We start from the raw sequence: 15,430 nt of genomic DNA on the forward strand, positions 1-15,430 counted from the left end.
GGCTCGACGTCGAGGCTGGTGGGACATGATCCGCGGGATTTGAACGGCCACAAAGACATGACGTCACGGTCGCATCAGTCAACATCATCTTGATATGGAGAGCTTTTGATCGACTATCCACGCCTGGTTCCAGAGCTCTTGGGCTGCTTTTGACAAACGCTGATCTTGATACTCCTTGTTGCTGACTAGATTAACGGGATCTCATCACCATGCCGAGATACACGGGCTCTTGCTACTGTCGGAAGATTGAGTATGAGTTGAACATCTCGTCGCCGGACGATGCGCGCACATCCTTGTGTCATTGTCGGAATTGCAAGGTTGGTTTGGGCTAATTCCTGAGGCATCGGGTGACGGCTAAGGGTAATGGTGGTTACAGAAAGCCTTCGGAACCAACTACGGTCTGACAGCCAAGGTCCCCAAAGACGCCATCAATGTCGTTCGCGGAACTCCTAAAGAACATGCGGCAGATAATGGGTCCGGGGTCGTGATTCATCGCGAGTTTTGTGCGGAGTGTGGAAGCTTTATTCTAGAATATGGGGTGAGCCGTGCGACCTCCATGGAAAAATGGGTTATGGTTGACGTGTTCCTAGGATGCCGTCAAAGAACAGTTCCGATATCTGTGTGTTGGGTCCCTGGATGATCCGGAGGTTTTGCCACCAAAGGGAGAGTTCTTTTGTAGCTCGCGAGCTAGCTGGATGCCCGAGGTTCCCGGTACGTTGTCCTCGTTGTTGGTGTGGTAATGGCTAATCCTTCCACAGGCGTCTTTCACAAGCAGCAGGTCAAAGAATAGAATCTATGGCATTGACATGTGAGCGGGGCTTTCATGATTTGGCACGGCTCATCATGGTTTGACAGGGCTCGCAACTTTATGTACCTATGACAAGCCATGCTGTATTAGCTATCACGTCAGGATGTTCCTTAAACAGTCCTGTTGATTTGTTGACATTCACCTTACATTTCCTCCTTTATTTCTGATTTTCACATGTTCCTTCGCCACTCTTTCCTGCGTTCCTTTACTGTGTCCAACAATAGGAATGTACTGTACCTAGTTCTGTGGTCAGCCTGTGACGTCAGGCGGCTGGTCTAATGCTGCTGGCGGCATACGCAATCCATAGAGGGGGAAGACGACAAGTACAGGTCCGTGAGGAACGTTAGTTAAGGCGTCCCGCCACGCAGGTGCGGTGGTGGTTTACCCGACAAGGGGCCCTGTCCGCTTTCAGTGTCATCGTTAGTACATCTCAGCGTGCCGACATGATAGTAAGCCATACCTCTGGATCTGTAGCTCCAATTGAAATACAGTTCTTGTATCTATTCAGAGATATCCTCTTGTTATTATCGTCAGATTCGTACGGTCGGTATAAAGCAGCTCCCTATCACGAAGTCGGGTTGCTACCAATAGTTCACCTAAATGAGGAGGCGCAACACATGAAAATCTTCGCGACGTTTACACCGAAACAATGGATTCACCATCCAAACATATAGCAACTGACTCCAAGTAGCAAGAAGGGTGTGAGAAGTCCCAAACTGGCAAGGCTTAGGCTACCAGGAAGAAGTATGCAAGTAGGAAATGAAAATGCAAAGCCACCAGTGGTAGTTCATGACGCCATCCGGAGACAGGAAGAGGTCCCTGGCATAGCGTGACGATACCCGCGTGAAGTATTGGGTCCGCCGGGGATATCGAGATCTGATAGAAAGCTACTCCACAAAACATCAAGCCTGAACACCAACCATCATCCACTCACGCCGACCGATGCTCTTTGTCGCGTAGGATGTGACACTGCAGGTTGTTTCGGCCGTCGGATCGTTTTAGGCAAGGGGGCCACGTAGAAGCACAGGATTTGTTGATCTAGACAGTGCGCGCATCGCGGTCGCTGACGATCGCATGTCACTCCCCACGCTTGGCATGCCATGCAGGGGTAATTCTCCCGCGAGGGGATTTGCTCCTGTGGGGCTGGGTTGGGAATGTAACGCGCCGTGTCGCCGGTGGCCGTTCCTAGGCCGGTGGTCTTCCCCGGCACCAAAGTGTAATTTTGGTCTGTCCCAAGTCGCGGGGAATTTTGAATTGTAGGCTGAGATTCGACGGGTACGACTGTCCAGCTCGACCATAGCCATTGTGAAAAACGCCGCAAGAAGCAGGTCCTCTCGGGTAATCGACTGCGGAGGGTGTTGCAGGATCGTCGCGTTTCCGTGCTCTGCATAGTATTGTCCGTCATGATGGCGACGCGTGCTGGAGGCGATGAGAACGATCGGGACTGGTTCTGGAGTTGGACCTTTTATCTTTGACCAAGTAGCCGGTGGCTTCCAGGATTAGCAGCAGTAGTGACGTCGCTGTCTCCGGGGTCCTCACCCGTACGGATGATCGACTCTAGTCTCGACACGATGTAGACTTGCGAGAGGAACTTTCGACTATCCTGGTGATTTGAAGAAAAGGTACAGGACAAACAGACGACAGAGGTGAGGGGGAAATAAGGAAGGGGAGAAAATGTCCGCCAGAAAGGAACACAGGGAGTAGAAATATGGCCGCAGCCAAGAACGACGCCGGCCTCGGGCCCAACACGAGCCAAGAAAGCGTCGATCGAGGCCTGAGAACGCGTCAAGAGGAATCTATCGAGCGAGTGACAGGGAGGATGGAGAACAAAGGGATCGAATCCAACCAAAAAGTGGGTTCCCCGCATCAGTTGGAATGCGCGTGCCAGCTCATCTCAGGCACCCGGTCTGGACTGGCGCCGAGTGGATGAGATCGTCATTACATCAGAAACCGGAAAAAGGCTGTTGATCTTTCCCTGAGGAAAATCAGGAACCCCAGAAACTGAGGTTTTCTTCGATGGAAGACTTGAACCACTTGATATTGGACGTTTAACCACGGAGGAGATGGATAGCAGTTGTCAAGGGAGATGGATGTCATGAGAAAGAGTCTTAATGGCTTGACGGCGGAGGCCCCAGGCCGCCCTAGTGGCCGTTGTGGCAGCCGTCAGGCTGTCATGCGCTGCACTTCCTGTTATCAACACGACTAAACATCGGCTTCTTGCAGATCACCGGTGTCACCTCAATCTACATTAGCGCTCTTCGGACGGGTTTTCGAAAATTTCCCACTCACATACCCCAGGCAACTATCACAAGTCGAAGGAAGAACGCAGTGGTCTTAAAGACATCCACACCAGCGTATTTGGGAACTCATGGCTGGTCGAGCGGCGTTCTAGTGAACTGCAATTTGCTGCGCAGGGTATAGGGTAACACAAACAGGCTTTCATTCCTGGGAGACAAAGTAGGTGCTGATTGAGTCTTGCGTGACCAGAGACCGTGCTACTGTTCATCCCTACTTTGGACTTTACGGTTGCCTACGCATTTTTTTATACGTTCGACGACAGTCATAGGTGGGACAAAAATTTCTTGCCTGTTCAGTCCGTATTCCAATTACTACCCCTTCCAGACCCATTCTGATTGCCATAGGAATATGATGTTTGGTACTGTATGAATAACAAATTAAAGTCTACCTCCGAAGGATTTGGCAATGGTTTGTCAGCCCAGCGAGTCGGAGAATTCGGAGTGTGCAGGCCAAAGTGTGTGCATTCGAGGGCAACTTTTGGTAGAACAAGGATCCCTCCCTTCCTTGTAAGACCGGCATGTTGACGTTCAGCCCAGAGCGTTGGCTAGTTTGTTTATTTTCATTTAGGCTAACTCAATACCCATGGGGGAGGTCTCATTGACAGTTTAGTCTATGTACACAAATGTAAGGCATATCCACTAAGGCTTGAAATATTTCAACAAAACTGTTCCGTTTAATTCTAGTCTACATGTTCTCGCTGAGGGCTTTCAAGGCGTCATATATGGCTAAGGTGCAATGCGCGAAAAATGTCGCAGATTGCTGATTCCATATTCCGTCATTCGCACTGAATACGGAGTACTGCTGATCCTCAAAATGTGGATCTGATACGGCCCTCCCGAGATGTCTCGATGGTGCCGCTTGCTATGACGAGTGGTGACACTACAAGGTCTATTCGTCTTTGACATTGCAGGAGATCGTGTATAAGGACGGAAAGGTTCACCGATACTCTCAATCCATGAAATCCGCAACCAGCCAGCTCATTGCAAGTTAGGAAAGTTTTAGAGCGGACGTGGAGTGTGCAAATTTCAACAAATGATGTGCGTCTTGGAGGCCGGAAAAAGACGTTTTGTCCAGACTTCCCATCGACCCACCGCTCATAGTCTGAGTTCCAAACTAGTGATCTGCATGATTGCGTCCTTTGTAAAAATTTGCCTATCAGCTCCGCACGTGTCCCGTCCTAGTGCTGCATAGTGCACTTGCAACAGGAAAGCCTTAGTGGTGCTGACTGAAGTTGTTAGTTTGGGGCGTTGGAAGGATTTATATTCCTAATGCCTACAGGATAGACCGAAACAAGAGTATGGACAAGAACCTCGTGGTTGTTCGGGGAGCTGAGCGTGCCTAACAGGGACGAGGTAGGTTCTCGTCAATTGTTAGCATCGCGTAGGCCAGGGTTTGAGAGCTGTCAAAGTGAACTGACTCGACGTTTCCAACGGGTAGCTATGACCCTTCTAGTGTAGTCTGATCTAGACTTCTATTCCAATAGCCAGTCCTACTCCGTCCGTCTTTGCTCATGTTTTGGTTCCCCGACGATCCAGGACTGCAACCGGCATTCAGACATGACCGATCAGCGGAATACCTATCATTGCACATCCATTCCATTCTGACCGGTTCGCAGAGAGGGCAACTCATGAGGGTGCAAGTCAGATAGCACCAACTATTGGGCGGGTATCAAATTGGATCTTTTTGGCATTGCGCGGGCTTTTCGCAAATGGCTCCAGTCTGAATGCTACTGCCAATCGATTTCATCGTGCGCAAGAAGTTCCATTGCAGATCCATCAATATCCACTGCAGAGTCCGTCCAGCCCTCGAAGTTTCTCGTTCGAACTCCACGGGATAAAATCACGCCCCCGGGTCCATCGAGCTACTCCATACGGTGTGGGAGCTAGAATACCAATCCTGATCGCTGCCTGCCCTCATTCTGAATTTGTTCTTTATTCTCTTCTCGTCACTAGTGTTTGTTGATTGCCATAAGGGGCGCTGTTATTAATTGCTTTTCTGCGCTATAATCATAATTGTAAACATTGAGGACAAAACGTGCTATGCCATGCACGACAGCTCAATTCGTGATATCAAGGTTGGCGTGCCGTGTGGAGTTACAAATTCAACGAACGAACGAACATGACACCCGCTGCGCGCAGGGTGATTACTGCCAGAGCAATTCAACCTGTCTAAATGTCAGCAACAATGGAAACAAGGGATATTACGATGCCGACTGCACGGACGACACGCTCCAGGATGTGGCATGTGGGACGCAATGCGGTAAAGTTCTCCGGAATGTCGTCGGCTCCCACGCAAAATAGTCGAACTAACTAGTCTCCTGACTCATCTGTAGGCGATCGACCTCTCTCAGAGTGATAAGGAACTCGAATACTGGGCACTGGGCTTGTTGCGGGCACAACAGCACCATGAAATTCGACGGCTACGGGCTCTGCTACTTCCTCGCCATCATCGTCATCATGAGGCCTTGGGTTGGTGCCGCGGCGGGAATCGTAATTGGGGTGGGAGCTGGTGTCGGGATGATCGCTGCGCTCCTAGCACTATGGTATATACGGCGGAAGAATCCTGCGCAACCTCAAGATGTACCGACGCCATATGGGTACAATGGTATACCATCCCCGGCAGTCCAGCCGAATAATATGCAACCTCCCTGGACTTATCCACCGCCGGGACAATTGCCACCACAGGAATTGGGGAAGACGGAGCCTGAGAGGAGGGAGTTGGTCTCGCGAGCTAAATAGCTTGCACTTGTCGCGACAGTATATTGAAGTGAATTGATGGAATGGTTGTTGATCAATCGAGAGCGAATACCCGAAGAGCCCCCTGTGAGGGCTCTGAAATGTTAGGGGGTGTGGCGGAGAGCAGGGATGGCTTGTATTATAATGTATATACGAAATTTTCTTTGTGTTCAGAGCCTGTTTATCAGTGCCTGGAGTGAAACTACTTTCGTGAGAAATCCTAAGTACCATGATTCTGCTCGAAATGAAAACAGTGCTGGTAAAGTGGCATGCTGAGACGTGCTCCAGGTATCGGTAATGCGAATCGTTGTATTAATTCCATGATTCGATCATGAATGTCCTCAGACTCTTCGTGTGGATATCAGGAAACCTTTCATTCAATCGGCTTTCCTTGGGCAGATCGAACACCCCGGCAATCGTAAGACGGCTCACCAGTACGGTTGTCTCGTAGACTTCATCTTCCGAGTACGGGCACCCAGGCGGCATCTCAGGGACGGTGACCTTTCCTTGCTTGATGCTCTCAGGGCTGTCATTCACGACCTCGAATTCATTTCCTAGTAATCGTTAAGATATTGCGCATCGTTCAGAGTAATCGGCAGGTGTTCATACCTCGCACCTCTTGGCCTAGTCTTATGGTGTCGTTATATGTAGGCTCATCTCCAACGACAATGCTGAATTCAGGCCAGTCGTCTACTTCTAATAGCCTAGCGATGAATCTCGCCATGTCTTCGCTGTGTGTCATGCAGATCCTATCATTCCCGTCTCCGGGAATAGCAGCCTTGCAATTGGCGATGTCAGTGCCGAACGTCATCGGCTGAAGATTGCTCTGGGCCTCCTTCTCGGGGTTCATTCCCCAGTAATCCATGAAGAAACCGGGGATCACCCGAGTGTATTGCAGATTGGTCTTCCCGAGCAGTTCCACCGCGTCTAGGAAATGTTGGATGCTCGGGTCAACGTGGAGAAGTCTACGATAATTAGCGAGGGACTGGAAAGTCAAGGGTATACATACTCTTTCGTCTGTATAAACGAGTATTCACTGGGGATGAATCTCGTCGTAGCATTGGATTTGTCCGCAGCTTGGATCAGGTTCAGCTGCGACTGGCTCGTTTGTTCGTCGTAGATCGAAATGGCGGAGATGACAGTATGCACTGCATTTTCCTCCAGTACCTTTGTCAATGACGGGATATCATCGTAGTCCACTTGCACCTTTTCCCTCGTTTCGGATGGTTCTGGTGTCTGGACTACCTTAGTAACTGCAACATTCGGTGCGAATGGTAACATACGCTTCGAGTCAGGATGATGACTTTTCCCTTTAGCTTGCTGACAATAGTCTTGCCGACACCACCGGTGCCTCCAGCTACAGCAATGGCCATCCTCTCTGCAAGTGTGAAGTGGATGCGTGAACAGGAAGACGCAGGTTAACTCCGATTCATCCGATGATGCTATCTGTCCCACCTTCCGTATAGGGCCTAGTTTGTTTATTTTCGGTGCCTTCTTGCCTAAGGCAACCGCGGCTGATAGCTCTTCCGTGGGTCGTCTAGGACGGCAGAATTGCGCCTAGACCGCCAAGGCTAAATTGACCGCCTTCAGGAGACCTCGAACCTCGATCGCATGATGTGTAGGAAAAGCACTCTTGCATCAGTAAATTGCCTCCCATAGCCCCCACAAAGGCGATAATAGGAAATGGGTACCATATTCTGAATGTCACCGTCCTTGTTCCTCTTTTGCTTGATTTCTGTAAATCCAATCGCCTCTTTCATACTACAAACCGTCTTCAAGTGCCGTAGCCCATACAAATTCTGTTATTTTCTGACTGGCACACTCCCAAATGGTCAATGAAAATCTGTGGTTTTGTTGAGTTTGAGGTCACATGGCCCCTCTACAGTGCAGCCACATACATCTCCGGAACTGTTCTCAGGTGTGCGTCGTCGACAAATCACTCTAATGACCTCTATGGATCAAGAAGTCTTCTTAGGAAGGCTCAAGAACATTCAGTAGGATAGATTATGATACGGGTTCGAGGTCCCTCAAAAGATATTGTCATATGTACATTATCAAAGACTGCTTGTGATTTATCGATTTATGAATGAGAGTTGGAAATATCGTGTGGATGTGCCATTCTTTTTGGGAATGAATGGAATCTCTAGCTGACTTCAGTTGTTGGGTACATAGCTGGTCCTTGCAATTGCCATGGTATGGCATTAATTGTCGCTATATCCTTTGCTCTCAACTGGCCAGGACTCACTCAGAGTGCACCACCCTATCATTCAGCATGCTCCATCATGACTCAAAATACCTACTAGATCACATGCAAAAGGTTACAAAAGATAGATAAGAGACTTGTATAGAAGGCTCGAAAAATTCGCACTGCCGCGCCTTTGCATTCACATCACAGTATAGGGAAAACCTCAACAGGACATAAAAACCTATACCAAGGCTGGGGCAACAATGATTAAATAAAGCAAGCCATCAAAACCACGCTTGATACAACCAATGTTGAAGCGAAAGATAAATACAATATGGAAATAGAAACAAGAACTAGACAAATGGTCTACTCGTCAAGGGTGTCCATCGCCCTCTGCCGGAACTCCTCAAACCGCGCCTGATCAACATTCACAGCAAACACCTCCCCATGGCCACAGTGGCTATCAGGGGTGCCAGCGTCCTGTTTGCAGTAGAAGTACCGAGCTTCATCAGACGCGAAAGTATAGTCAAAAGGATGCAGGTTGGGGATATTGTCTGGGTTCGCGTTGTTGAAGTCCGTGTCAATCAAGGCGCCGTCTTTCTTCTGGCATGGGTGATCGAAGGTGGTTTCGGTGAGGGTGTGGTTGACTGCGAGAAAGTCAAAGTGGACACGGCTACCTTGGCCGACACTCAGGATGGGAGGGCTGAAGCCTCCGTCGTTGTTTGGGCCACCGACGATGACGGTTTGGATTGGGGACGCGGGGCCTGGAGACGTGACAGGGCTGGGCATGGCAGCTGCGTTGGTGAGGAGGGAGAAAGCCATGAAGGAATGATTTCATCTTTGGGCCGTGGGTAGCTATTTTGTTCTCTAGTTTGAGGATTACAGTAGGAGCTGGATTTGCTGGAGATCCCTAGGGAATTTCTGCCACTTTTTATATTGGTTAAACTGTCCTTTCTTCACCATGACAAATTCCTGAACCAGATGCCGTGGTCCGTCATAATTCTGAAAGTCTTTCATGACAGCCTCGCGAGAGCTGTAACACAGGGCTATAAGGCCTCCTTTGGATCGGCAGGTGTCGAGGCACGATTACGGCCCCAGCTCTGACCGTCATGGGCATCGTAGCACTCAGGCCCCGTATATGCTGTACAGGTAAACCACATATGGGTAGGAAGAAAAGCCTCATTTTATGTAACAGTTCCAAAATGTCTTAGATCTCAGCTCATTTGGGCAAGCTGATTTTCTATGAATGTCTCAAATCTCCGAGACCACGAAGAGAAGATACGAGAAGAGACGCGCACACGCTGAGGGGAATCGCCTCAGCTGGTCTAGGTTACTGTATGCTATTCATATTGCAACAAGTAAGCATTAGTAGCTGATTATTCAACAAGAATCTTACTTAGTACGTATACAAGCAAAAATATGCCTTATCCTGCAGTAAGTAAATCCATGTACCGGAAAGATGACCTTTGTTTGAACACGAGCTCTCTTCGCCACGTGGAACAGCCCTAGGAAAATTGGATAACGATATATGATGCTGCAAGTGGATACGGAAAAGCCCCGATATTCAAGACTCGTAAAGCGTCCAGTCAAATAATTCACTACCATGAAGTCTGACTTAGATGTCAATCATCATTATCCCATTCGTATAGCTGGTGTCTTCGCGGGTGGAGATGACAGTCACACTCAGCCGTGAAATTGGCTCATAACAGCTTGCATACTCAGGGAGGACACGTACTGGCTAGAACAAATGGGAGGCGAATGCAAGTGAGACATTGAGGTCTATGTTTAGCGCGACAAAAATCAGGCACAATTTATATTGTGCTTCTTGGGAGCCTGATATGGCTTAAGGGATTTCCCTGCATTTTCAGACTCGCCGAGCGTCGTTTAATGTAACACCAGAATCTTACCTGTGATTTACTTGGTCTCCTGGTACGCAATCGCTTTCCGATGCGTGAAATAGAAAAGTGAAATGAATACTGACCACATGGCCAATATCTGCGGTATCTATAGAGGAAGACGTTCCAGATATATATATTTGCGGAAGATAGAAAATAAATCTGCCTACGCGTTTGTTACATTTGCATTTTCTTCGTTATGTTTTTGATAAGCTAGCCCTCGTTGAAGAAAAGAATAAATACAAAAAAATGAAGCAAAATAAACGTGAAATCAAGGCGTGCAGTAGGGAGAATTGAGGGTGTAGTCCACCGGGGCTAAGCCGCCCTCCGGGCCCGCTTGGTCGCCCGTAGGCCGTTCCCGCCCGCTAAGGAAAAAAAAAAAAAAAAAAGCAAAATCCAGTAAGCGATGACATGATGTCACAATCATCGCGACAACATCCTCCAAGCTCTGTACTACTAAACATGATCCTATTTCCGCGCTGCCACCTTTTCGAAATCGGTGATCAGCCATGGTGTCCGACCTGGCTGATCGCCTACATCCAGTCCTACCTGACACGTGTATGGAATTTGCATATCCCGCCTTTCAGCAAGACATCCCCTGCCGGGGTTGCCGCCGATATCATCATTGAGAATCTTCCGGACCCGTCTTCGTTCACGTTCGTGGATCTGTGTTCTGGTGCAGGCGGTCCGTCGTCGACTATTGAGTCTATTTTGCATGCGCGCTCTAAGGCTCAAGGGACGCCTTCTCCGCGCTTTATTCTGACGGATCTGCATCCGCACTTGTCGGAGTGGATGGCTGTTGCGAAGCGCCAGGAGAATGTGGACTATGTCTCGGAGTCGGTTGATGCGACTAAATGCAAGAGAGTCGCGCCGGCGAATCGGAAGGAGTGTCGGATGTTTAATCTCTGTTTTCATCATTTCGATGATGAGCCCGCGAGGGCTGTGTTGCGGAGTGCCGTTGAGTCGGGGAATTCTTTCATGTAAGCCCTCCTAGCTGCTAGATAGGTAGATATCAAGTGAATTCGGCTGATTACCACAGTATTTTCGAACTTGCACAGCGGAACTTTACCTCCCTGTTGAACATCCCTGTCATGATTCTCTTTCCTTTCTTTCATACTATCACGAAGCATTGGAAGTCTCCCCTTTATTTGTACTTTACCTACCTTGTACCCATACTCTCCTTTGTTGTATCATTTGATGGACTGGTTTCGACGATGAGATGTCGAACGCCAGAAGAGATCCGAGGTCTTTTGAATCAGCCGGACTTGGATGTCAGTGAATGGGAGTTCAAATCGGGGAATAGAATGGTTTTCTGGCCCTTTGTCAATATCTACTGGTATGCGGGCGTCAAGAGGGAGAATTCATGATCGGATGGACATGTGTCTTGTTAATCCTGGTGGCTATGTACGGTGGGTTTTCCCCACAGCTTGCGCAGACCTTTCTCTGTTTCCTGCAAGACATCAGTCCCCAGCATCTGTCTGTATCGGTATGACATGATTAAACCCCAGTCCGTCTCCCATGTCAGTCCGGATATGCTTAGAAATTTGTCTCGGAGCCATTGTGGTGTTCCGTCCTCCAAATGAAAGATTCTCCTGTTTCTGTTTGCGCCATCCACGTTCCGTGATGTATATGGTTTTCGAATCTGCTCGTACAATTTAAGAACAGCTGGGATATCAGCAGCCATGCTTTCTTCCGGGGCGCTTTCTCTCCGGGATGCAATTGAGCCTAGGAGCATTCCTAGTACAGCACCGTCCTCGACCGCCATGGCGGCTCCTTGGGCTTGATAAGGAAGCGTTGGGTGACAGGCATCGCCTAGGAGTGTAGCGTGTCCCTGACCCCGTTGTCAGTCTCGCAGACTACGCTAAACAAATATCGTGAACACGGACCTTTGACCATGTGTGTAATTCAGGGAGGTGGCACAGCTTCCACTTCAAGATTGACGGGATACAAGAAATAATCTTTCTTAGACTACAGCCATTTCAGTAACTGTGGTACTTAGGAGGGATAAGCACACTCACGTTTCGTCCCAATCCCTATATCCGTGTCGAACTTCACCGAGATCGCCTTGTTTAGTACGTATCCCAGCCGGTAAGTCGTCAGGTTGCAACAGAACAAGGTTGAACTCCGTTGCGCCACGGAGAGGATAGAAGACGGCATGGTTCTTTGGCCCAAACCAGGCTGTCACAGCAGTTTTAGAACACAGCTCATTGATTTTAGGATCGTTGAGGCTCTCGAGTTCACATCGGGAGAAGGTTGCTCGATATGCGAGGTCTCCTGTTTCAATCGGCGGAGAAGGCTTGCCTAGGACCGCATTTCGTACCGTGGACCAGAGACCTGCGGCACATCAGTGTTAAAGGAACACTTTTGTACATCAGGTGGATATCGAACCGTCAGACCCCACGATCACATCACCTGTGAACCTCATTCCATTGGCCAGAATTACCTGTGGAGTCTCGAATAGTACATCTACAACCAATGCATCTGGGCGAATCATAACACCTATTGAAACAGCCAACCGCAAAAGGATCTGATGGTAATCTGCCCTATGAATCATACTGGATGGGGTTAGCTCAGGATCATCCTTTTCCTTGCAAGAGAAGAGCATACATCCAGGGGGCTCCATATTCTTGCGTGACAGTATCACCACACGGCATCGAAGTGATTAAACTTCCGTCCTTGTACCGTCGAATGTCCATCGATTCGATGATGGTGCCTTTTTCCAGAATCTTTGGTAAGAGTCCCAGCTCTTTCATGATTCGAGATCCATTGGGTGGTATTTGGATACCCGCCCCAACCTACTCACTTGTTATCATCTGTCAAAGTATGTACCTTCCAGAAGGCCACAAAATATAGAGCCAGCCTACCTCGGTTATTCTTGGTGATCGTTCTAGAACAAGAACTTCAATGTTTTGGCGGCGGCACGCGATCGCACATACGAGGCCTCCTAGGCCGGCGCCGACTATGATCACTTTCATCGCGAAGTTGTCTCGGATTCAAATTGCATATGTTTGAAAGGCAAATTATATAAATGGAAAATACCATGATTTTGTGATGTTTGTGTCAAGATGAGAGAGGGGAACTGGAGGTGAAGAACATGATATCACGGCCCCGGATTAGTCATTTCCACGTGTGGCCTGATCGCTCAGGCTGTTCTTCTACGCTAGTGTTCAGAACTGTCACTGAACATGAGTAGCAAAACTATATACATTAATCTCTATATGAATAACATAGGTGTTGTGGTCCAATTCTTGAAGAAATGGTTAGCCTTAGCATCAGTTTGTCACTCTCCTAGCTCGGATCCCCGGGCAACGAAGTCCAACCAAACACAACATCTAGCCCCTTGCGGAGAGGGCAAGGAATGCACATTATTCGAAAAGTCTTTCCAGGAAGAAAAGTCAAGGTAAATACTGGGACGAGTCCTGAAAAAAAGTAATTTACACGATCACCCGAGCGAATCAATACTGCCTAGTGTCGTCAAAACACAGTCTGCATTCCCTCCTTCCAAACGTCAAGATGCGCTTACTGGTGGCCATCTCTCTCCTTTGCCCTGCTTGGACAAATGCACAAAAATGCGGAATGGCGATGCAAGTGCATCAACAGGAACCAAGTGAACCAGGTGCAAAGACCCTCACGCCAAAAGAACAAACGGACCGATTGTTGGAATCAGTGATGACTCCGCTCATGTTGGATTATATCCGATGTGACGGTGATAATGGGGCATGTTTCCTGTCTGAGCCTTAACTACCTACAATGTGACGTTTGCTAATTTGGTTGTGTACTAGTCTTGTCTTGTCCGGCTGGATGTGGAGAAAGCCCATGCCGAGGAGTTGAAAGCAGAGTTTAATCTCAAAAAGACTGCAAATATCGAAGTGACTGATGCGGTAGGTCAGGTAAGCCTTGCGGAAAGAGCTCTTATAGATTGCTGACTGGTCATCACATAGTTCTGCCCGGATGTGAAGAGCGAGTTATAAGGACCTGGCAGGCCTGTCTTGGAATACTACAGATACGAGGGATGTTATATTCAGGAGTCATGACTTAAATAGCAATTTCATCACAGTAAAACAGCTGCAACGACTTCCACCTCCCATACCCCTGAAGTACACAGTCCAGGACCTTGGAGTAATCGGCATCCCATGTATCATGGGTAATCGCCCAAGCCGTGATCCCACCAAAACACGAACTCCTCGCAAATTCCAACTTATGTTTCAGGGATTCCTTGTCATCGTACGCGATCCATCGCTCGCCGTTCATTCCGATCTGCGCCCCAGCCTCTGGATCAAATTTGGTCTCCAGGTGTCCCCATTCGTGCTTGTGATGGAGTCGTCCGTACATTAGTTCGTGCAACTCCGGGTTTATCATATCCTGGATCTCGGAGTTCATGAGCATTCCGGTCTTCTTGCTGCTGGGTCCGCCTGGGGCACCGGAGACGGCAGGACAGCCGGGGGCAAGACAGTCTAGGCTTTGGGGGAGTAACGATGCGCCGTAGAGTGTGAGAACTAGATTTACATCGTTAGGGTGGATGTAATTGCGCCATAGGAGGTGTATGGCCACGGTTACTGTGGTTAGGTTAACCACAGGGCCGAGAGTGTCGGCATGCCAGGTATCTCCTGGTGAGAGCTGGGTGTGGAGATCAATTGGCAGGAGATTAAAGTAATCGACTTGTCGGTTAAGCTTCCGCAGGTTATAGTTATGCAGCGCGCTCAGCGAAGTCGGAAGCGTCATGCTGAGTCCGTAGCGGCCACCCGTCATCTTGAGCGCCGCTTTGATATTTTTGATCAGGCGCGGGAAATTCTCATAGTCGTCGGACTGTCCATCTGGATGTTCCCAGTTGACCTCAACCCCGTCAATATCGTACGTTGACATGAAAGACGTAAGAGATCGGAGGAACACAGCCTGATACTCCTCCGAGGCGGCCAACCGTGAAAACACAGTCGAGTCATGCACGCCCCAATCGTTTGCCGACAGTCCACTAATTGTCACAGACACTCTTAGGTCTGGGTCGTACTTTTTTCGCCGCGTCAACTGTTCGATCTCCATGGCATGGTGCCAGAAGATGGGATTCAACTCGAACGTGACCGGGTTGATGGTGACAAATGCAACATTCACGTGCGTGTACGTTGCGTAGGGTATCTTGTCGGGCATGAACTTGTTGCACGGTCGTATACCATTCCAAAGCTCGTAATAGCCTGCGAATCGCTCGCTGATTTCGGCCCTGGAACAGCGCGGTGGTTCTTTCTCGCGGCAATCAACGCAGTTTTCGATGCCGCAGTAGTCGGGCCCGACACCGCAGACGCCCGATCTCGAACAGCAACCACTTTCACATGGATGCGACTTGTTACAGCGCTGTACTCTGCGCGGCTTGACGGCCTGCGAATTGTCATCTTTGTGGGTTTCAGGCTCGTTGTCGAAGATAGTCATGCCCAGTACCAAGAGGAGGCATATTAGAAGGAGAGCCTTCTGGCAGGGCCCCATGGCGTGGCCAGGGGTGATATCAGCAGGTAATGGACCC

At 49.1% G+C, this 15,430-nt stretch overlaps 6 protein-coding genes across 6 annotated transcripts; 3 read left to right on the forward strand and 3 right to left on the reverse strand.

Moving 5' to 3' along the window:
- Nucleotides 1-209: 209 nt before the first annotated feature.
- Nucleotides 210-790, forward strand: LDX57_004828 (GFA family protein; the record flags this gene model as incomplete). The annotated part of the gene is made up of 4 exons (XM_046086504.1): nt 210-317; nt 377-538; nt 591-711; nt 759-790. The coding sequence occupies 4 exons, from the start codon at nt 210-212 to the stop codon at nt 788-790; spliced, it is 423 nt and encodes a 140-aa protein (XP_045942469.1).
- A 4,721-nt stretch (nt 791-5,511) lies between these two features.
- LDX57_004829 (EGFR-like transmembrane domain-containing protein) lies at nt 5,512-5,844 on the forward strand (the record flags this gene model as incomplete). The annotated part of the gene is made up of 1 exon (XM_046086505.1): nt 5,512-5,844. The coding sequence occupies one exon, from the start codon at nt 5,512-5,514 to the stop codon at nt 5,842-5,844; it is 333 nt and encodes a 110-aa protein (XP_045942470.1).
- Nucleotides 5,845-6,153: 309 nt separating this feature from the next.
- Nucleotides 6,154-7,122, reverse strand: LDX57_004830 (uncharacterized protein; the record flags this gene model as incomplete). Its single annotated transcript, XM_046086506.1, has 3 exons — nt 6,154-6,395; nt 6,451-6,806; nt 6,851-7,122. The coding sequence occupies 3 exons, from the start codon at nt 7,120-7,122 to the stop codon at nt 6,154-6,156; spliced, it is 870 nt and encodes a 289-aa protein (XP_045942471.1).
- A 1,270-nt stretch (nt 7,123-8,392) lies between these two features.
- Nucleotides 8,393-8,848, reverse strand: LDX57_004831 (uncharacterized protein; the record flags this gene model as incomplete). Its single annotated transcript, XM_046086507.1, has 1 exon — nt 8,393-8,848. One exon carries the CDS (start codon nt 8,846-8,848, stop codon nt 8,393-8,395), a length of 456 nt encoding a protein of 151 aa, XP_045942472.1.
- A 1,535-nt stretch (nt 8,849-10,383) lies between these two features.
- Nucleotides 10,384-10,905, forward strand: LDX57_004832 (uncharacterized protein; the record flags this gene model as incomplete). The annotated part of the gene is made up of 1 exon (XM_046086508.1): nt 10,384-10,905. One exon carries the CDS (start codon nt 10,384-10,386, stop codon nt 10,903-10,905), a length of 522 nt encoding a protein of 173 aa, XP_045942473.1.
- A 3,051-nt stretch (nt 10,906-13,956) lies between these two features.
- Nucleotides 13,957-15,393, reverse strand: LDX57_004833 (uncharacterized protein; the record flags this gene model as incomplete). Its single annotated transcript, XM_046086509.1, has 1 exon — nt 13,957-15,393. The coding sequence occupies one exon, from the start codon at nt 15,391-15,393 to the stop codon at nt 13,957-13,959; it is 1,437 nt and encodes a 478-aa protein (XP_045942474.1).
- Between the last annotated feature and the right edge of the window lie 37 nt (nt 15,394-15,430).

Source organism: Aspergillus melleus (genome assembly GCF_016097325.1).
Source record: "Aspergillus melleus strain CBS 546.65 chromosome Unknown contig2, whole genome shotgun sequence".
Lineage (NCBI taxonomy): Eukaryota > Fungi > Ascomycota > Eurotiomycetes > Eurotiales > Aspergillaceae > Aspergillus > Aspergillus melleus.